The 24,194-nt window shown below is 35.9% G+C and overlaps 1 protein-coding gene across 3 annotated transcripts in view; it reads right to left on the bottom strand.

Moving 5' to 3' along the window:
• Nucleotides 1–5,161: 5,161 nt before the first annotated feature.
• Nucleotides 5,162–24,194, bottom strand: part of LOC117178994 (1-phosphatidylinositol 4,5-bisphosphate phosphodiesterase classes I and II) — a 661,888-nt gene continuing 642,855 nt past the window's right edge. For all 3 annotated transcript variants that reach the window (XM_033370599.1, XM_033370598.1, XM_033370597.1), the window contains one exon: nt 5,162–6,403. In XM_033370599.1, coding sequence (XP_033226490.1) covers nt 6,281–6,403 — 123 coding nt within the window. In that variant the 3' untranslated portion in view covers nt 5,162–6,280. The remainder of the gene's footprint in view (nt 6,404–24,194) is intronic.

Raw genomic sequence — 24,194 nt, forward strand, 5'->3', positions numbered from 1 at the left:
GAAAAACACAACGAAATTTCAGAAGAAAGACGCGAAGGATTTTACTAATGTCGAATGTTTTTCTTGTCATAAAAAAGGTCATTATGCTTGGCAATGTTTGAAGAAGAAAAAGATGCCGCCAAATGAAAACTCGAGTGACAACAAGCAGATTCTCAACGACGACGATGACGATGCAGAATTTTTGGGTTTTGCAGAGGAGAGGCCGCAGGACAACGAGAGTGTCGACGGAGCGAGAAATGGGCAGGATGCTAGACAGCAGAGAGGAATACCACGTCCGTACCAACTTCGCGAAAGAAGCAGTATTCGGGCGCCACAATATTATCAAGTAAATGTGGTGGAATATCCTTTGATTTCTTACGGAGAAGCTATCATCGGCCCCGAATCCAGCGAATGGAAACATGCGATCGAGGCCGAGCTCGACTCGCATCGTGAAAACTCAACGTGGGAATTCGTTCCTCGAATGCCCGATATGAAACTCATCGATTCCAAGTGGGTGTTTAAGGTCCTTCGTGACGAAAAAGGTACCCCAGTGAAGTCCGCTTTCCTCTATGGTGACCTTCAGGAAGAGATTTTCATGGAAGTGCCGCAAGGAATCCGCAGTGAAGAATGTGAAGACAAAGTGTGCCGATTGTTGAAAGCATGGTATGGCTTGAAACAAGCAGCGCGATGTTGGAATGTGAAGTTCACAAGTGCCCTAAAAGATTTAGGACTTGAGCAGTGCGCGAGTGAAAAATGCATTTTTCGCGGTTTTGTAAACGACGACGAAGTTATTGTCGCGCAGGATTCATTAAAAATTGTAATTGACGCATTGAGTGAATCGTTTGAGATCAAGCTGGGTGATTCAGCATGTTTTGTTGGAATGGAGTTCATGTGTGACAGGCCCAAAAAGAGAATGTTTCTTCATCAAAGTTCGTACGCATTAAAAATTGTGAGAAAATTCAAAATGGAGAGTGCAAACCCAGTATGCATCCCTGCGGATCCAAATCAAGTGTTGTGTACGCCCAAGAATGAAAACGTGATGGAGAACGTGCCTTATCGTGAAGCCGTCGGTTCTTTGATGTTTCTCGCCGTTGTAACGCGCCCCGACATCGCGTACGCTGTAAATAATGTGAGTAAGTTTCTCGAAAAACACGACGCGAGTCATTGGAACGCGGTTAAAAGAATTATTAAATATGTGGCGGGTTCGATCGACCTCGGTATTATTTACGAAGGAAAAAGTGAAAATTTCATTGTGACGGGTTTCACTGACTCGGATTTTGCGGGAGATGTTGACACGCGACATTCAACGTCTGGTTTTGTTTTCTTTTTATGTAAAGGAGCTGGCACTTGGTGTTGTCAAAGACAGAAAACCGTCACACTGAGTACCACTGAAGCTGAGTAAATCGCGGCAGCTTTGGCTGCGCGCGAAGCGATTTGGATGCGGCAAGTCTTGAAAGATCTTGCACGAGAACAGATCGATGCGACTTGCTTGTTTATCGACAATCAAAGTACGATTCGATTGTTGAAAAACCCGGAGTTTCACAAACGAACGAAACATATCGACGTCAAGTTTCATTTTACTCGTGAACTGGTCGAAAATAACGTTTTGATCGCGAAATTCATGTCATCAGACAAACAATGTGCAGATTTGTTCACGAAAGCGTTTCCTGGATCCAGATTTTATTTCTTGCGTGAATGTCTTGGAATGAGAACGAAAAAGGAGTATTTCGATGTGTATAAACATTAAATTTCTTTTATGTGTGTTCATTTGTAAAGCGTTGCGATTTTCTTTTTATTTTGTTTTGCGCGAAGTTCTCAAGCAGGGAAGATGTTGTCATTTATGCTTTTCGAATCTTCGCGCTCTTTTATTATTATCGTAGTGCGCATGCTCGTACACGATTGTACGAAGTGCGTCGCGTTTTCTACTCCATCTCTTGTAAGGTAGTCATTTTCATGCATTCGTCAAATAAAGACCATCTAAATGTTCCCGCTCTCGTTTTTCTTTTTCATAGGGTAAAACACATCAATTTTTAATAGGATTTGATTGATTTTTCATCAGGAAAAGTACTCAATTGTTTATACTTGTTAAGTATATAATGTACATTGTTTGGGACAACTAATTACACTAGCGTGTGCCGAAAAATAATAAAATTGGAACTGTTGAAGTAGCCTAACGGCAAAAGATGTAGCGCGTCATCGCAAATAAAAAAATTCTAATTACTTTTGATATTAACAATAGTCCTACGGGGGAATAGACAAACATTTTTCGATAATAGAAGTTCTGTACAGCCTAAATTTATATACAGCAGATGTTTTCAGGGGATGTCCATGTCTCAAGGAGTTAAAAAATGGGTACAATATCTTAAAAGCATCTTTATATACTTATTTTATGTTCTAAATTTTATATTCTATTTTTTAGATATATGTCACCATTTGCACTTGTAATCAATTAAAACTAGTTGCGACTAGTTAAAACGCCAAATTACCAGGATAATTTCTCAAAAATAGTTTTAACTAATCCAAACGCAGAATAACACAGTGTTTTGTGAAAACCCGAAGAAATTTGAAATTCCATCTGATTTCGTGTTTTAACTGAAAATATCAGTTAACATAAGATTCGCCCAATTGTAATAAGCGATTGTGATAAGTAAAATCCAAAATCGCATCTTATGCACGTAAGGCATAATTCAATACCCAAGGTATTGAAAATGTCACATATTTTAGCATAACGCCTAAAGGGTTCTGACAATTTTTTTCATAAACTAAGACACAGTAGAAGGAAGCAATAAAAAAATTCGGTGAACAGTTCAGAATTTTATTTATTTCCTTTAAGAAGTAGAGCCCTGAAAGTATGAAAGAACGGAGAGGTCCGATAGGTTAGACTCTCACACGCATTCAGTTGATCGACATGAAGTTGGAGCATCTTCAATTGTTTTTTGCATGTATAGCTCTTTTTCTGGATTCATCCGTACAATACCTTAAAAAATACGTAGTAGTGACTGTTCACAGAAGAGTAATTGGGCACAATTTCAACCACTTTTCTAGCCTGCCCTTAAAACAACACGTGCCAGCGACTGGTAACAGAAGAGTGATTGGTCATTTTTGGAACCACACTAAATATTTCAAGTAAAACTAGTTATTTTGAAAGCACAATTGGGTGAATCTATTTTCAACTGATATTTTCAGTTAAAACATGCAATAAAATGAAATTAAAATAATCTTCCGGTTTTTACAACAGGACTTCGTTACTTCGCTTTTTGACTACCTAAACCAAGTTTTGACAATTTCTTGTGATAATTTCGCGTTTTAACTAGATAAAACAAGTGTTAACTGACTTCGGGTTGAAAAGGTAACATATAGGGGAGTGCCCCGGTTGTGCAGCACCCTTCATTATCGACTTGTTTATTAACCTATTAACCTGCGAAACTACTTAAACTTCTAGTGTTATTGCAGGATAGTTTTTGAGTTAACACCCAACCGATAACAACTATTCGTATAGTTTTTTGAACACCACAAAACATTGTGTACAAAAAATCTAAAAAAGTTTTTTGCATTTTTTTTAAATTGTTTTTTTAAAGCGTCGAGCAAAAACGGTGGATACAATACGTATTAACTTGAATTTTGCACCTGCATTTTATCATGCAAAATGAATTTCGGTGAAATAATTTACTATACAAAAATTATGAAGTTAATCGCATGATGGACTAAGTGATACAAATGATGAAAGAGAATAATACTTTACAGTCAATTCCATGTGCCATCTTGTTTCAGGCTTGTAAAATAATGAAGTGATCTCTAATTTTGCATTTCTATTGGTTTCACTTCCAATTTTCACAATTTCAGTGGATTTCGTAAAGCTCTACACAACGGAGGACAAACTTTTGTTTAACCAAAAAAGCTATCTTCCAAAAATGTTCCATATTTTTTTCTGTTTTATATGGAAACAATATACTTTTTTCGCCAAAATGTTAGACATTGACATTACCTTTGCAACGGCATCTCTAACATCAAAATTAAAGATCCGATCAAAAGTTATGGGCACAAAATGCAACCTGCTGCACAACCGGTGACACTCCCCTACACTCATTTCCCAACTCTGTGCTCTCCGATATTGTGCTGGATTCACGAATGACTGCTTCTCTGTCCATCCTGCCCATCCCTTGATATCCTATATGCTTGGATAGTCAATACAGTATCAGAGTGAGTGTTGACATGAAAAACGTGCAGACCTGACCTGATGTCGACACAGAATTGTGGTATGTGTGTACATTCGAAAAAAGAGTTTTTTTATATAACACGAGTACTCGTATTATTAGTGATTTTAGAACCTGTAGTTAAATATGAAAAAAAGATTGAAATTATAGTGGAAGCTCCTATAGTGAACAATTCACTCATACCCGTTGGTTTCTAATTATAAATTACTTTACTGCATTCTTTACCATGTAAACACTTGTCTCAAAAAGTATTTGATACTAGATATTTATTGTAAATTCTGGCTACATTAAGACAGATCTTTGCAAGTGATCAACTGGATGTCATGAGAATAACTTCTACTATTATTAAATTGAATATTCCATGATCGATTCCTCGTTATTTGTCTTTAAAGAGAAAAAAACTAGTGTTAAGTCAGTCTGTTAGATAAAAATTTTTTTCCAAGTTTCGAATGCTAATATGGTACGTCAATAATATTCTTTTCACTTTGCTCATAATTCAATATTTTACACTTGAATTTCACCGTTTAAACGTAAAAGACAATTATTTCTCTCCTTTATAAATTTACGATATTATTTTCTTCCGCGATCCTACAATTGTTTTGAGATCAGTTAATATCACAACGCGTCATGCTAACTTTATAATCATTCTCTTGTACAAGTATTGCATCGAGCGAAGACTGGTCGTAGAAACTCCATCAAGGCAGATTATCTAAAGCGATTTCTATATATGAGTTTTACAAAATATAAATATGACGAAATGTAACTGATTTTCAATCAATTAAATATTTTCACACATCTAGTCATATCATTTTGACTTTAATAATAATTGAATCGCTGCGATACGTAGTGAAATCCAAATCCTCATCCTCAGTACATATTGCAGTATGCTTCCAATCATTTAACAAACAGAAAATAAATAGCGCGATTATACGAGGAAGATTAGTGTACACAAAATTGTATCCTAGATTCTTTAAAATAATTATAGATATCCTTCTTACAAGATTAGAAATAATCAGGAAAATGTTACCATCAAATTTCCGGGTAACAATTTTGATTGTCTTCTCAAAGAGGTTATTTAACCAGGATTGTTGGGATCCCAAACGTCTTTGTGTGCTACCAATTTAAACAATGCTGGAATTTGTCTTAAAATCCTCGACAGTAAGTTGACCAAATTCCTATAACTGCGTTTCCTCATTTTTTGTTCTTCGTCAGTTTATAGTTTTGTATAATTCGGAAAGGCGAAGATTCATTTCACGAATTACTTTCAATCCAATATCAATTATTATTAGGCGTTGAATTTTAGCATGTATCTGAAAACATATTTCTCAACACCCTTGTTCCTCTAGGCCAATGCGATTCGCAGAAAAGTATTTTACACAAATTGAATTGCGTGATTACCAACGATAACTCAATTCAAAACGCGAGTGCGATCGACACTGATCGATCGGTTAATAACGCCTTATGTATATAACAACAAGGTTAATAGTTAGAGCTAAAACAGTTTACACATACTTAGAATTACATCCCGTGTAATAAAGGAGACTCTATTCATTTTTTTTTACTAAACAATCAATTCGCAATCTTTAACAAGGTGTTAGAATCTAATAATTTAGATTTGTCTGGACCTATATTTCTTAAATAATGTGTTAGATTAATATAATGCTGTGCAAAATAAAACGAATGTTCATTCAATAAACGTCGAACTACAATGCTAATGCGCATGCCACCTTTGGTTACGTTATTCGAGAGTTCGGAATGTTAGACAGAAACTTATTTTATTTGTTCACGAACAAGGAGGTTCATTTTAAAACCTCGAAAAATCTGCCAGTAAAGAAGAAAAATCTTTTTCAAAAGTCACTGACGGAATCTGAATCATGTTCTACTGACACCTCTGCCAAAGGAGTGAATCTTCGACACAAATTCTACTTTTGTGGATAATTTAATGTAATTAGGTTCCCCGACAATTCACCCCGACCCACTGCCGCAAAATTAGTCCCTGCTACTTTGAGCTAAGAGCATGTATTTAGACTATGCTTATCCCTGCGAAACTAAAGCCTAATCAATGCACGATTGACTTCCACAATTTCTTAATAATTTGCCCCACTCAATTCTTCCGAAACACTGCTTTCACCCGTTGGAGATAAATGCTGTTCCTCGATTTCAAATTTGCTGCACCGGTTGTGGTACTCAGCTTTCAAAGCGGCTCTAACCTGTAAAGAAACATTGATTCATGTTAAATTACTCATTAATTCGTTAGAAATAATTATTTTGAACGAATTCATTTAAAATCGGGGAGGCTGTCTATACTTAAGTCACATAATCATTTGCCTCTCAAATATATTATCTTTAAAAGGGGAAAACGCCATGTATCTTACCAATTTGATGAAAAATGTTTGTGTTCGTAAGTTTGAGTGCGCTTAAGGTAAGCGTTCGCTGGATTGCGCGCTTCAAGCTCGATATTGTATTTACCTAATCCTGCACGATCGTTCGTTTTACATCCGCTGCATTTGTGCATAGACTTTTTAAAGCTAAAGGTCAAACCATCTACAACAGTAATGAGGTGATTTCGAGTTCTCTTTTGTAAAAGCTCTATTGGCTTTACGAACACATTCTAAGCATGTATCTCCTGCTTCTAACTCGAATTTTTTCTAAATTTGCGAATTTTCCTACAGAAACTTCAACTTTATTATATCAAACGTGTAATACATTTATTTCTGTACCTTGCACGAAAATTTTTTCATTTAATTGAGTTTTCGAGTACGTCTAATATTGAATTCGTTTAAAACGTTTGTGAGGTGGAAATTTCAGGTTTTTGAGTATTTCTATCATAAATAATGTACAAAATGTAAACTTTTACTACAATAAGGCATGTATTTGAAATGAATATCTTATTTCAAACGATATAATCATGGTTTACAATGAAAGCTTATTCTAATCATCATTTGAATAACTTGTATCATCATCGTCTATTATGGAATCGTCAGAGCCCCGAAACATCGCCATAGCTTGTAGTGAGAAGTTTTTACGCCTTTTTTCAAGTGATTCCGAAAACTTGAAATGCAGGCATCAGACGTGACCATCATGCGTTGGAAAATACCTCGCATTGTATTGTCTCTCGCACATGTCCGCGAAAAATTTTCTCTGCTCATTTTTATGTCCTCGTTCCTCGGTTCCTGAACCTCTTTGGACAACTGTCCAATGGGAAGTGGTGCCCAATCAATCATTTGAAACCCGTGAGTAAATGAAAATGTTATGAACCGAAGTAGGCTTATAATACCAGGGGTACAACTTCACGAACAAATTTGCGGTTTCAAAGCAAACATTTTGAAATTTTGCAACTTCAACAATGAACCCACTTGACAAGAGTTGTAAAATTATGTGAAATTTATTGATCAAAGTTTCATCTACCCCTAGAATTTTGGCAAAAACCGCCGAGTGTTCAAAGAAGGTTCTTGCTGTTTTACCATCATTAAAGCTGCCAAACCCTGGTTTGGGACAACGTGCTTGTCACTTTTTTATACCCAACTTATATTCGCTGTGCAAAAGAGATTCGAAGCTTCGGATCCATGGATGCAAAGTGGATAGGCCAAATTTCAAACTATTTGTATCTATTTCCCGTTCTCGCATTTCTACGATGTTATGCAAGTCTCCTAACGTGGCTTGACGCAAGTTACAACGCATTGCAGACTTCGTCTCTGTCACTGCATTAGCTACTTTTCCATCTATCATAGTGAAATGCATTTCATATGAAGCAACTTTACCAGGCGATTTCTTTTATCTTAATCCCATGTTGCATAACCGAATGTGCATCTTGTTTAATCCCTACACGTCAGGACTTTGACATAACCTCAAGAACGTCCAATAAACCCCTGATATCGCAAAATTTATTCACCCTATACAATTTTCACACTACTCCGCTTGATATTGTAACCCTATAATCTCATGGCTTCATAATCCCTTTACCTCATAATAATACAACCCCATAACCTCAAAATCCCGTAATGTCATTCAAAAGAAAAATCTTGTTTGGAAGAACAGAACAATTTCATGAGTTTTTTTTGTGCAACATAGTCATAGGTAAGTAGCTCTATAACCCTGAAATCACATAATACCATAACCTCAAAACCCTGAAATCATCAAAATTACTTAGGTGAAGTCATGAATCAAGGTCTGCTTCATTAATATTTCTTTAAATGCCTCTCAGACGTCTCTGATACCTCAGTATGCTTGTAGTCTAATATCTTTTTTGAAATATTTATGGAATTGAATTCTTTCGTGGTAGCTTAACAATTGTTGAACAAAAAACCACTCTATTACTGCTACTACTAATACAACTACTACTATTTTTTACGATTTTAATCGTAAAAAGAACTACTATTTTTTTCTAGAGTTTGAAATACTTTCACCTTAAAGAACACCGGAGACAGTGACACTGCCCTGCAAGTGGACGATAGGGTGTGAGGATGAAGCCGGAGTGTGTCCGACGACTACTTGACGTTGACTGGAAACAGTGATAGGTACTGCTACATGTGCAGTGATTTTAAGATAAAGAACAATTTTAAAAACTTCACTCGAAACCTGCGATCTCAATATGTTGACAATCATCTTAGGTCAGCAATCTGGTTTTATGAAATTCCCAAACTTTCTTTGCTTTTGAGAGAGTAGGGATCACAAAAATCATTATATTAAGATAGATTGACCAACTCGAGAACGCACAAGAACTTTTTTTTTTTTAATGTTATAAAAAAACCTTTGGTTAAGCCGGCTAAATTTCTACTTCCTCCTTTGCACATCAAACTCGGTTTGATGAAACAGTTCGTAAAATCTTTGGATAAGGAAGAAAAATGTTTTGCGTATTTATTCAACCGATTTCCAGCTTTAACGAGCGCGAAAATGAGAGACGCAGTCGTTGATGGACCTCAAATTCGTAAGATGCTGAGAGATGAAACGTTCATTGTTACGATGAATGTCAAGGAATGAGATGCATGGCTGAGCTGCAAGAATGTGGTTGAGAATTTCTCAGGCAATCACAAGAGTGACAACTGCAAGGAATTAGTGTCTGACTTGCTCAAAAGCTACAAGAAAGTGGGTTGCTTGCTAAGTTACAAGCTACACTTTCTTGATTCCCACCTGGAAAACTTCCCAGAAAATCTTGGAGATTACAGTGAGAAACAAGGAGAACGCTTCCATTAAGATATCAAGGAAATGGAAAGACGTTACCAAGGTAGATGGAATACGAATATGAAGGCAGACTTCTATTGGATGCTCAAAAGAGAGAGTGTTCACAGTGGCAAAAATAAATGAAATCGTTATCATGGATTCACTAATATTGATACTGATAGCAGAAATTAAGAATAAAAAAAGTGAGGGGGTTTTTAGGTTATGGTGTTATAGGATTTCGAGGATATAGAGATACTTACCCATGACTGTTTTGCACAAGAAAAACTCACGAAATCGTTCTGTTTTCCCAAACAAGACTTTTCTTTCTAATAGGTTTACGGGATTTTGAGGTTATCAGGTTATATTAATACGAGGTCAGTGGATCATGGAGTCATAAGGTTATCGGATTACTAGATTAAGGAGAGGAGGATGACAATGGTACAGGGTAAATAATTTTTGCTGTTACAGTGATGTATTGGGTGGTTTTGAGGTTATGGCAAAATCCTGACGCGTAGGGTTAAAACGGGCTGCATATTCGGTTTCAGTGGGAACAATGCATAGGAATATTATATTGGCATCCAAGACTCAGAAAACAAATTTTTTGTGTTTCATTTCAATAAATTTATATTATTACGATTCAAAATCTGCATTGATATTAACACAGAAGTATTTTTAGTGTCTTCATTTTATTATTAAAAAAGTGTGCATCTTATAAAAAACAATCTTACCCAAAAAATGTATGATACAAAGTTTGGAGATATTTTTTTGGTAAAAAACTTTGTCTAATAATTTTGTTCTAACATTTTATCATTTTTCAAAAAAAATTAAATTAACGTGATCAACATGAAATTCCTGCGCATGATGTGCGGCAAAACACTGATGGACAAAGTGATTAATGAAATAATCCTATCTGAAAGAAATTCGTTAAGATGTTCGGGCATGATGATAGAATTTCCTAAGGGAGACCGCGAAAGGAATGGTTAAGAATGTGCGAACTACTCGTTGAGAATTTATGTTTTTTTTTGGTTGAAAATTCCACTCGCTTAAAAACTGACTCGTTTGAAGCACCTTAGGCTGTGGAATATGTTGTTTCAGTAGGGCGGAAAGAAAATTATCATAAAAAAATCATCCATATTTTCAGTTTTTGTCATACGATAAAATTGTTTTGTTGAGAAAAAAAATAAATCTTAAAGGGTTTCATACACATTTCCCCATAAATCTAGAAAATAACGCGAGATACAAAAACGTTTCACGATACATGTTTCTCGAACTTTTTTGAAGAACTAATCGAGAAAAAACAGATGTGTTTTTTGATTAAATTATCTTTGAATATTTTCAGAAAAATCACCGCTGTTTTTTGAATTTCGAATAAAAGAAACGCAACGGACCTTTAAAAGAGGACGAGAAATTCGATCAAAATCAGAAGGCAGCATTTCGCGAATAATTAAAGTGCTTCAGCGGTGCGAGGGTACGATTCCGCGATTCGCGCTTGATAATTGTGTGTTAAGGATGGCTATATAAAAAAGAAAAAAAAATATTAGGCACAAGGGAACGGAATATAAGAAGAAAGTATGTTTGAAAAAGATATTGAAAATCTTTTTGATGAATTTGAAAAATATTTCAATAAACGCAATCTACTTAATTATTAAGAACATTTGTAAATCTTTTTAAAATATACTAAAAACAGGATTAAAACTTACGGATGGCTTAGGAAAAATTGCATCATTTTGAAAATGATTTAATTTTTTAAATTTTGATCTAGTCCAAAAATATAATCGGGAGAGTTTCGAAATATATTTGATATTCAGATAAAATTGTGACTGATATCTTTTAATCTATCAGACAAAAGTTTTTTATATTTTTTGAAAATTTTCTAAATGTTGAAAAGCATATAAATTTTTTAATTTTGATCAAATTTAAAAATGCCATTAGGATAATTTGATAAAATTTGAAAATTCTCTAAATATTTTATCTTTTTAGGATGTATCTGGTTAACGAACTTGATCTTCATGTTAAAATTCTAAAAAATATATCAAAGGCTAATTCAAATGGACAAATCTTTCGAAAGTTAGCGTGGCTACAACGTTCAGGTAACCACAAAACACATATGGTTGATTCTCCTCAGACGAAGAATTTCGGCAAGGGCAACTTGAAAAAAAAGTTTCAAATTGATTTTCTTTCATAATGGTTTGAAATATTTTTCATAGTTTTACGATTATTATTCTAAATTATAATCCTAATTGTAATTTCGATTTACCTAGATTTTTAATAAAAATATTTGGAAAAGCTCTTGGATTAGCCCCAATGCGTCCCTGACAGTGAATATCTAAAAAACTTTATTAATTTTTTGTTACGAAGTTTTGACAAATGAATAGTGTGGCTCCTGTTGTAGATATTATGAGAAGATAAGACCTAAAAAATTATCCAAATTTGATTAAAGGTGTAACGTGTAGATTAATGTTACTATTATCGTAAGCAAGTTGTGCCCAAGATACGATAATACATATTCTATAGGCAGTATACAGTAAACGAGTATACTTTCACAAACAATCCTACGGGTTGAACATCCGCACAAAGCGGAAAGGAAGAAGACCCATTCTCATAGCATAGAGTGAGGACCGCCAGCCAATCACAGCTTAGCGCACTCGGCTGGCATAAACAGGCAGTTCAGCCCGACACCGGTCCGTTTCATGTCGTCACTCGAGATCCAAGGCTCCTAGCGAGTATGCGTTCTTCATTTTCCGCTCCCGACGTAGACAGCTGCGAGTTAGTCAAGGTAGCTGACACTTAGAATAAATACCGACATGTGCGTGGGTTAAAATAAGTGAGTAAGCGACACCTTTTGATGAAACACAAGTAACGTAGTGGCGAGCGTTATGTGTAGCTATTTTTTCTCACAAATAGTAATACCTTTTGTGTCATTTTTCAATGTTAATTTTGATCAAATATTAGGATTTTCCCATACCCAATACCGAACTAATGCGAAGTTTTCTTCGGGGTTGTTTCGATAACCCCATGGCCAACTAGCATTCTTTCCTTATTGGGGAAATAACTTGCATCTTGGTCCGTTTTTCGTTCCTCTAAAGGGATTCGTTTCTCCTAGGGCTCGTAAGAGGGGCATATATGAGAGTCTTTTCTTATTTCTGTAAATTAAATTAAATGCAAGTCTCGTCTTTGTTTCTGGTGAACTGTCTCGATAGCTCCCTGTCCTTAAAGACCAGTTTGTTTTAAATATAAAAGTAAGAAATAAATTTAATATTGATTGATTTTTACGCGGTAAAGGAAAGAAAAAATAAATAAATGCCTAGTGCTCAGCAAGTAAAATATTGTAACAAATATTTAAACATTCATCCTTTTTCTTGTGCCACACGCTTAATAACACAGCGACACAAAAAAAAGTGTGCGGATCTGGTAACAAGACACACGTATTCCTATGGATTTTGGGGCGCTGAATTTGAATTCGGTTAAAAAATCAGCCATTACGTCATGGTTGAGCCATAACCTCAAAAAATGACGAAAAATCATGCACTGAGGAAAATAAATTTCAAAATAATGCCAGTGATGCAAATTTTCACTTCAAAAACATGTCGACAACTGTGAAGGATCAACCCTCGCCTGATATGAACTTATTTAACATAACTTTACCCAACAGAGCCTGACCTCAGCTAATCTGAATTAACAGAAATTTATTAAACTACACGTAAAGCTCTGGAAGCATATTTTCCCGGTAGCAAATGTGTGCTACATCGAATGGGTCAACTTGAGCCTAGCCTAGAAATAAATCTAACCTAGCCTAACCTAACCTAACATCACGAAACACAATTAAACTGATTGTTTGTCCCGTTGTGTTTTCGGTACCGTTTGAATCAGCTTGGGCTTAACCTGCAAAGAGGTCAAATCTATCCTAACCTAAAAAAACCTGACCTAACCTAACTTAACTTCACGTAACATAATTAAACTCATTGTGTTGTCCCGTTGTGTTTGCGATACCGTTTCATTCAGCTTCGGCGTAACTTACATAAAGGTTTAACCTATCCTAACCTAACAAAACCTGACCTAACCTAACCTAGCCGAATGAAATTCAACCGCACGTGTATCTATGTAAGCGTACGGTTCTTAGTCTTAAATGTGTGCTATATTTAATAGGTTAACTCGATCTTAACCTACAAATGAATCTAACTTAACAGAACCTAACGAAATTTTGCTTAACGCAACACAACTTAACTTAAGTGTTCCCGTTGTAACACAATAAAATTAATTTCATTGTACTACAGGTGGTTAAAAATTTAGACGCACATGACTCATTTGAAGAAACTTAGAAGTACAAGTAAAATTGACCCCATTTCAATTGACCTAACAATGTTTGTATCAATTAAAATGTAGAACTGTAACTTGAACATGCAAATGAATAAGAGTTTTATTCAAAAATTTTTTCTCTCTGCTTTTCTTAGACTTACGTGAGACATTACGTGATGGGTGATTTTTGATACCAAATTTGAATTCAGCGCCCCAAAATCCATAGGAATACGTGTGTCTTGTAACCAGATCCGCACACTTTTTTTTTGTGTGGCTGTGTAATGGTTAGTAGCACGGATTCTCTGACCTAAAATCAATTATTATAAGACAGATTTGCCAGGGAATCCAAAAGATTTTCCTTCTTTTTTAAGAATAAATAATAAAATTACATTGAATTGTGTCACTTCTTACACCAAGAAAGAAGAAAAACTTCTACTGGCTCCCGTAAGTAGATTAGAAACTTAAACTATCTGTTTATTTATTTGGGTGAGAAATAGCCTTCCATCTCGCGACCTCCAATAACAACTGTTAGTGCGTTCATTACGTGATTAATAGTAGGATCATTGCGGTGTCGGAACACATGCAGAAAGCGAGGGAGTATTGAGTCTCCACCTTTGGGAAATCCAAAAATATAAAGCAAAAAAAAAAGAATGAAAGGTTAAAATGACACCCAAACAGGGAGCCGAAGGTTGAAGTGAGTCATCGTATTTCAGCGCTTCTTATACGTTTTTAACGTAGTATCTGTTCAAAATTTGTCCATTGTGGTGATAGAATTGTTTGGGATTAGTAACAAAAATAGAATACTTCCTATGCGTAAAATGTCAGATAATTAAAATTAAAATTATCTTCGAATGATCGGTAATCGGAATTCATATTAGAATCTATTGTTTGTTTATTTTGTTTCATCGTACAAGAGCAATCCACCCATTAAAGTCAGATACCTTAAAAATAAGAATACCCTACGATTGGGCCCAGATGCAATTTATTCCAAAAAATAGGAATCTAGGGAGGAAGAAAATTCTCAAAATAATAAATATGAGCATACCGAGTCAGATATTTGGGTAATGGTAAAGAAAGGCCAATGCAGTTTCTAAGAGGTTTCGAGGTTTACGTTGTTGCTGTTGACTTTAGTAAAACGCAGAAGCATTACGTAATCTCGGCTTCCTTAGAGGGCGTGGCCAAAGATTGGTGAAATTTAATGTCTTCGGACAGAGACCACATGGACTCTTTTAAAGTCAAATTTATCCGCAAATTTTGGAATGAGAACATCCAAAACCAAATAAGCAGGGATTTCGAATTTGCTTAGTATAATCCGCCGAGTAAACTCTCTCGGGCGGCTTATGCTATCCAAATAAGAAATGCGAGAGATTTAAATCCACCTCCTTCAAATTCGAAGATCGTAAATAAATTGTGGAGACACTTTACCGAGGAGATTAAAACGGCTATTTTGGTGAGAGGCATTAAAGAGTTCGAGGGCTTAGTAGAACTTCTTGAAATATTTGATTGAAGTCAGCCAGTCAACTTTAAGAATTTTGACGCTCAATGCCCGCAGAACAAAGAGTCACCTCAGTGTTCATATGATTATGACAGTCAACGCCAATATATAGGCCGAAAAAATAATCAGGAATGGCGGACACGCGGCAACGAGCAACAAAAATACGGTAATAATTCAAATTACCATCAAAACCGTCACCGTAACCCATACTGTAATAATCATAATCGCGGTAAAAATAACCAAGGCTACAATTATTCTCAATATTATGAACCTCAAACAGTGGCAGAAAATATAAGCGCCAATAATCTTCCCAGAGAATTACCCGCCAACTTAAACAGCCATATATTGAATAATTCATGAACATAACCCCAAATGAATTCTCAAGAACTCCCCTGAACCTAGCCAAGTGGGAAAGCACTAAGTTTGGAGTTTTTAAATATTGTTATACCTAAGCAATTTATAGCGTCAAGCTCAAGGCAAACTGTAGAAAACATTACGACTTTACAACTTGGTTATGAGTTTCTGGCAGATTCCTCTCCGTCCAGAATCCTGCACCTACATCGCTTTTCTCTTTAAAGGGCAATGTTACGAATTCTGCGTATCACCTATATGTTTAAAAACCAGAACCACAGCTCTCGTTAGGGCACTAGAGTTTGCTTTGAGAGGAATTAAAGATTTCGTAATGAATTTTGTTGACAATTTATTATGTGTTTCCAAGGATATAAATCAACATTTCAAACATCTGCATGACCTTTTACAGCGCTTGTAGGAACATAACTTAACCATAAATTTCGAGAAATCTCACTTCTTCCACCAAGAAGTTAAATTTCTCGACTAAATCCTCACACCATAAGGTATCGAGCCTGACCCTGATAAGGTCAGAGCAACGAAAGAACATCCCCGACCTGAGAAGGTTGACAACCTACGAGGTTTCTTAGGTTTAATAAATTTGTCTACAAGATTCTCAAAGGGCCATGCTAAGAAAATCGTTCCACTTTTGGAACTTCTTAAAAAGGGGGTGATATGGAACTGGAACTCGGATAGGGAAGCAGCGTTCATAAGAACTTAGGAACTGTTCTGTACGCATATTCTTCTCTATTTTCCGGATTCAACCAAACCGTTCTTTCTACAAACAGATGCTAGAGATGCGGCACTTGGCTCAAGCGATGGATCTTAGCAATCGAAGACTACACCTTCAACGTAGAATATTTCGAGGGTAAACTAAACGTTGTAGCTGATCCCATCCTACAGCAAAACAGGCGCAACATCAAGGCCGGTGGCTCACAAAGATACCAAATTCACGATAATCCGTTATTCTTTGTACATAAACCAGTAAAAAAACTTTGTTTGACTTTCACAAGTCTCAAATACGTGATAGATGAATGTCTCGACATTTACGGTGACATAGGTCCCCTTAAATGCTTTCGCATGCTAAATGAAACGTTTCACTACTCTAAATTCGCCAAAATAATACGTCAAAGAATAGCTAGTTATTCTTCATGTCAGCTTAACAAAGTAGCCAACCAAATATGCTTCGCTGAAATGAAAAATGTGACATCACCTACACCATGTCATCCTTAAGGAAATAAAGTTGAGCGCATCCATAGGGAACTATCTCGATTTTTCAGATCTCTTCTGGAGGGAAAACGTAACTCATGGTGCAAATGGGACAGAATCATTGAACCATGTATGAATGAGACCCACCACGAAACTACGTAATTCACCCCAATCGAGATCCACGGCTAGATATAAGTCTAGATACATGCAGTAAAATGTAGGAAGACACTGCATGAATCGGTTCATTAACGTCCGTCCTTATGTAATATCCATCGTGGCATGTCCATACAAAAAAATTTATCTCTCCTTTCCTCACGCAATTTCTCTTTCCTTATCTGCCCATTTAGCCACAGAACGCACCATGGCGACCACGAACCGAACGACGACCAAGAAATTCATAGTGATTACGTGCAAGGGCACTCAAACCGGAGTGGACACAATTCGAAAAGATGTGTCTATGCAGGTGGATGAAGATCCGAGTTATTGTTAAAGCGAAAACGTGGGTAATCAAGAAAAGTACCCAACCTCAGGCAACCTCAATGTAAAGTGCAAAAAAAGTTTAGCAAACGTTGTCTTACTACTTATTATAACCATATTAAGCAGAAACTCTTGGTGCAGGGACCATCTATCCACAACACAAGGACGTGGCCAGTGGGTACAGAACATAGAGTCAAAAATGGATAAAAAGGCTGCTGAAGCATCTGGCCTCGATTTCATTATCCGCAGTAAGCAAAATGAATCCATCATTGCCCATCTCCACTAATGACTCCTAAAGGCTCACATCAAGAAAGTAAAGGAGAAAAACTTCCGGGAACAGATCCTAGATAAGAGGATGCGCGGCATCTTCCACAGAAATGTGAAGGATCAGTCGATGTCGTATGAGCTCAATTTTTCTTTCCTCAAATCATCCGAATTGAAGTTGGGCATGGAAAGCTTGCTTTTGGCGTGTCAAAATAGTGCCATATTCACTTTAGCACACCCTCGCCACACTTTGAGCTAGGGTATGTCCAACAAAGGCGCAATTTGGAACTAAATGTACTATATTATCATATAGGTCACTCCTACGGCATTAGCTCTGACCACACTACGCTAAACGCTTCTGGGGAAATAGAGTCAATGGTTGAATATGAGAATTGCTGCATATACTCTACCATCATATTCTGGACAATTGTGTCTGTCACGCACTCGAGGCTTAAAACAGTTCTCCTTGTCTTCGAGAAGAGAAAGCCAGTAATGCATGTACTGCTTTTGCAGATACCAAGGTTTTACCAGTTAATAGCCTGCAACCTAAATGACCGCAGAAGGCAGCAATCCTCGGCTCGCTCTATGTTCTTAGGGTCCACGAAACTTTTGCCGAATCGTCGAATTATGTCCACAATAGACTGTAACCACCCTTCTTACGGTCGTGAAACGCGGCCATAGGTTTGACTTACCGCGGTTCTACTGGGAGTGAGTGTTATTTTTAGATAGCAGTTGCTCCCAGTGGGACCATATGGTGGTTGCTTAAAAGTTATTTTCTAACTACGTATACGCCGACTACACGGGAGTTGGAGGAGCCAATCAAGGCAGAAATAACATGATAGCGTGACAAAAATCTCTATACTTTTGATCGGACGGATCGAGTGAGGGACGACCTGCTGAAGTGTTGCGATAGAAGTACATTCTGTGAACCAGAAGGCTAAATTGCACGACTTCATGCTGTGTGGTGCCAGAACTAAGCAGTTGTCTAATGTCCAAGAGGAACATCAATATCCAGGTTTCCCTTATGACCATAGATCTGACTGAATTGGATAACGCGCTTGGTGGTGATTTTCCTGAAAAGTCCAAACTTTGGAAAATCAATTGTAGTGTATTTAATGCAACGAGAACTTTGGAGGATGGTAATTTTTCAATTGTAATGTAAAAAGCATGCACCCAATTAATTTATAGACCTAATATATAGAGGTAGGGCAAAGCGTCCTTAGTTCCCACTGACTAATAACAAATTTCTCAAGGGAAAAAGGCACTCTTTTTTCAATTCTATTTTTAACCACCTTCAAATTATCGGATATTATTTTCCATTCGCAAAATGTGTTATGACATGCTCAAAATATTTTCCAAAAAAGTATTGCTGAACATTTTTATATTTCAAGCTGCAATTTAATGTTGAATATTGTCACTTTGACACTTTTCAGAGACCTATATCCATTTATCTATATTATTTCTTGATCTGAAGTTAACACTTATCGAAAGTGTACTTTATCGCGATCAGATGTTGAACAAATAGAACACATAGATTGATCATAGGAAGAAGAATATCATCTTGAAAGCCTAGCTGTTTAAGTTTTTCTTTCCTTCATAAAGCTTTTTCAGAACGGGTTTCAGATTAGTGTCCAGAGCCATTTATAAATATTAATGAGAAATTTTATAAAAAACATGCTATTTTTTCTCCATAGAAATGCAATGATGCATAGACGTTTCAGAAATTCAAATCTTTTTTGCACCAACTTTTTTGCACCAACCTAAAGCCCACCTACCACTACCAACGAGGTGAACAAAGTATTAAGAGGCATGAAAAACTAATTCACTACGAGGCCAGATGGTATCAAGGCCTTCTGGTGGAAGAAGTTTCCTTCAACCCACCAGTATCTGATCCGCATTTTCACCTTATATCTAAAGTCGAAAGAGCTTTTGCCAGAGTAGTTAGTAGAACAATACACAGTCCTTACCGGAATGCTTTCGATTCAACTGCACATAGACTTATCATCTGTCCGTTGGAAATCGTAAAGGTTCATGCACACATAGTGAGGTACATAGAGAGATTGATGCCGCTTTAGAAATCAAGATAAACTATCTCATCTAGAAAGATCGTCTGACAACTAACACCGTCACCTTTCAGAGAGGTATCTTTCGGGGAGACATCATGAGCCTTATCCTCATTTACTTTACATTATTACAACTATCTCTTAACCTTCACCATTCTTAAGGGTTCTTCTGAGACAACCCCGGATATTGAAAGCATAAGGTCATCCATGTATTTTGCATGGATGATCTTAAGATTTATGATAGAAATAAAAAGCAACTAAATGTAGCTCCGACTATTGTCCAGGAGTACACTCTAGTGAATGGAATAGAGTTTGGGTTAGAAAAATGCGACAAGTTAAATTTAAAGCGAAGGAAACTTCCCAGCATCTCCGTAGATCCTGAGCTTGTCAAAAGAAGCGCCAAATGACACCTAAGCACTAAATAGTGTTTTACACACCTGGGCGTACCACATACCCGCATTCAGGATGTAACACTTATAAAGAATGCTCTTCGATGCAGATAAAAAGTCTTATCCTACTTGTGATTGCGGGTACAGCGCATAAAGGCACATATGGAAGCGACCAACTTCTTAAAATGGTCTGGAAATACGAAGAAGTGGACAAATCAGCGTTTCTGCAGAAGACAGCGGATGAGGCTGCTAAAACATTTGGTCTTGATGCTCCCAGAGAAATAGAGTCCATTGTCGACAATGAAAAGGGCCGCATATACTGAAACTTTATATTCTCGAGGCCTGTCACAGTTCTTCTTGACTTCGAGAAACGAACCATGTTCGTTATTAAATTTCTGGCACCAGCCGACAAGAACATTACTTTTACGGAGAATGAAAATAAATAAGGTATAAATACTTCATAAGGGAGTTTCGATGGCTTTAACCGGAATATTTTGTTAAACTAGTCGTCCTAACCAACAGTGTTCTTAGAGGTATCAAGCTTTCACTGGTTGATAACTTGAAAAGCATCCCTGCATTTTAACGAAATGTTTAGATACTTACGGGCGAAATCTAGAAGGCGGTCGTCCTTTGACCACTCCTTTTCCTCGGGGTGCACGAGACATTTGCCGAAACGTCGCACAATGTAGCCAAAAGCACTTTTTGTAGACAAAAGTCTTTCTAAAACCCAATTTTCAATGGATTAGGACGATTTTTTTTAATGACCGTAAGGCCTTCGGGTATATCGAGTCGGTGCGAGAATTTCGATTGGGCTAAACCAAAATTTTGTATTTAACAACAAAATAAAAAATATTTTTACCTTAACATTTCAGATGTACCTCTTTTTTTAAGATCTGCGAATTGATTAAAGAAGAGCCTTAGTCATAATGCTTGTCAGCATTATTTAAACAATTTTTATAAACAAATACAGTTTTCGTATGTCACAATGAATTGGCTCCATTTTTTTACAAAATCGACTAAAAATGTCTTGCCAGTGACCCCTTGTTGTAATTTTTTTCAAATTAACAACAACTGGTAATTATTTCAATAATATTAATAACCAAATTCACTTTTTTAATATGATTCCACTAATAGGGCTAATTTTTTCATGCAAAACCTACTAAAGATGTATCATTAGTGACTTCTAGCTGTAATTTTGTTCAAGTTGATAAAAAATATTAATTTTTTAAACAATTTTTTATAATTAAATACACATTTTGACCATTTTCCAAGAATTGGCTCCATTTTCCATGCGAAATAAAGTAAAAATGTATTTCCAATGACTCTTTGCTATGATACTTAGCCAATGGATAAAAGAAGTTAATTATTTAAATAATTTTCATGAACAAATTTACATTTTGGTCACTTTTGCAGTAATAGGCTTATTTTTTTCGTGAAGTAAGCTAGGAATGTCGTACCAAGGACTTCTTGTTACCTTGTTTGTCCAATCAACAAGAACTGTTCATTATTTAAATAATATTTATTTAGAAAATCACAGTTAGACCATTTTTCTATGAAAAGTATTAATTTTCTTTACGGAATCAACAATAAATATCTTGCCAATTATTCCTTCTTGTGACATTTTTCTAATTAGGAAAAAGTGATGGTTATCGCATCGTCAAGGTAGCAGTTGTTGAATAAGGGGTTTTTTTGGGATTTTTTAATTAACTTCTACATTTTTTTACTTTTGTTTATTTTTTTTGTTTATTTTTTTCAAGGAACTTATTTAATAAAAGTTAAGTTTTTACCAATAACGCTTCAGCATCATCCGACAGGGCTTTTATTTTTCTCTTATCTTTGACCCTTGAAGAGCTAATAGTAGGATCGGAAGATATCAGGAGGTAATGGATGATATCATTATTGGTCAGTACTCGATTCGACATTCAGCTATTTTCGCGCCTAGCCTTGCGAAAAATCTTGTTATTATCCACTTGGGGCCCGTCTGATAGCCAGCCGAAAGGTACGTCGAAGGATCTGATGATCTCGGCACCATGAATGAGAACTTTATGGACTGATGGTGGCATTGGATACCAGCCATATAATTTTATACAAAGCTTTGCAGTTTTTAAACAAAATGTTTTGAATTGATCACAGTCGATCATCCTACCACAAATTAACACTTGCAAGATAGTATAAGACCTGCTGACCAATTTTTCATCTAACCCAGTGTGTTTCGCTACACCCTGAGCTTGGGTGAAGAAAGAGCGAGCAACATTACCAGTGTTGGTTGTTGCTGAACCTTGTTTTACAATATCGACTAATATTGATAATTTAGATTTCAGTACATCTTGAATGTGTTTCTTTTTTAATTTTTTTAATTCTTTTTCTTCCTTCGTTCTAGCTGCACCTTTCTTGTAATTAAGCTTATAAGCTATAAGAAGTAGAAACTCCATAAAGCGTAACCAACAGTGTAACGTCGAAAGACCGAATTTGTAATAATTTTCGTTGCACTTGAGCTGTTTAACATGAGACAAATTATTTATGTATTTCGGGCCAACTCGACAAATGTTGCAACAATTTGATGCTGTTTGTTCACATAGAACATTGCAAACTATGCCATCTATCATTGTGCATTTCAAATCAAAGCGCAATTTGAACATCACATCGTTGACTTGAATTTCATATAATTCAACTTTCTCAAGCAAGTTCGTGAAGTGATTGTATTCTTGTAAAGTGAGCAAGCTGTTCTCTTTTACAAATTCAAACTTTATCGTCCGACAGAAATGCACTGAATTAGGTATCTCGTTACTTCAAATAACATTGTCGTCAGCTTTCAACTGAAGAGGAACAAACGATAACAAAAATATAAAAGAGTTATCCACATTCCATCATCATCAGAATCAGGTAAGTCATCATCAATATTTTCAATATCATTGGACATGTTTTCATTATCTTTAAACTTATCATCAATTTCCACTTGGCAGAAACACTTTTGGTGCGTAGTTTGTTGTCCACTAGCGCCATCCATTCCCCATTTACCTACGAGAACTATAGTTTTTTTTAAAAGTTGTTCCAGCTCATCTTTATTGAATTTTGAAAGGATTCTCTTTACTGCGTGCCCTAATAATGATGTAAAGTGTATCTCTGCTCCTGATTCGGATACAATAATGTTGTCAGATTCTGGATAGCAAACATTTTTAGCTTCTACAATCCTTTTATAGGAAGGAAACGATTTCTGACCACCAAACATTTCAGCATACGTTTTTAATTTATTATATTTTCTTGCTGTCAAATCTAAGTCCACGTACATTGCTAAAACGTTTGGGATATCAGTGTCCTCATTTGAATCCGTTACTACACATTCTGTAGCATTTTTAGACAGATTGTCTTTCATTCTCAATGCTCTTCCCAACTCCTGTTTCGAATGACTGACAGCAAGTTCATTGATACGTCTCTTCTTTGTCTTTTCTAACCCCTCTTCATAACATAAACGTGGACGATCCATTTTTTTATCATCGAGAAAATTTCTTACTTGAGGCACACCATTATGTTGTGCAACAATCTCAAGATTATCACTAAAGTCCACCGTGAAATCACTTTCCAAGAAAATTGCGTACTTACTGATGAATTGACTTCTATTCCGTGTCACACTTTGCCACTGTCGACAATATTGTGGATACTCCTTTTTCTAAAATTTGTGGATGCAAAAATGAATTACAGAATTAGTAATTCAACTATATGTAAAATTATTTGGAATAGTGACTAGAACCAAAGTAGTAGTAAAATCGGTGCAATAATGGATGACATAAAAAGTGCAAACGAATAGTTCCTGTTAATTGGACAAACAAGGCAACAAAGAGTCATTGGAAGACATTTCTAGCTTACTCCACGAAAAAATAAGCATATTCCTGCAAAAGTGACCAAAATGTACAATATGTATTTAATTATAAAAAAATTGTTTAAAAAATTAGTATTTTTTCTCAATTTGAACAAAATTACAGCTAGGAGTCACTAACGATACATCTTTAGTGGATTTCGCAAGAAAAAATTGGCCCTATTCGTGGAATTATGATAAAAAAGTGAATTTGTTTATAAATATTATTTAAATAATTACCAGTTGTTGATAATTTGAAAAAAAAGCAATAAGGAGTCATTGGCAAGACATTTTTGGTCGATTCTGCAAAAAATGGAGCCTATTCGTTGTGACATACGAAAACTGTGTACCAGGTGTATGCATATGAAACCGGTATTTTTTCAAGAAAAAAACACATTTATTTCAAGAGAATGATAACAAATATTTTATTCAAAGTATGCGCCCTCG

The sequence above is a fragment of the Belonocnema kinseyi genome, chromosome 8 (genome assembly GCF_010883055.1).
Source record: "Belonocnema kinseyi isolate 2016_QV_RU_SX_M_011 chromosome 8, B_treatae_v1, whole genome shotgun sequence".
In the NCBI taxonomy this organism is placed as follows: domain Eukaryota; kingdom Metazoa; phylum Arthropoda; class Insecta; order Hymenoptera; family Cynipidae; genus Belonocnema; species Belonocnema kinseyi.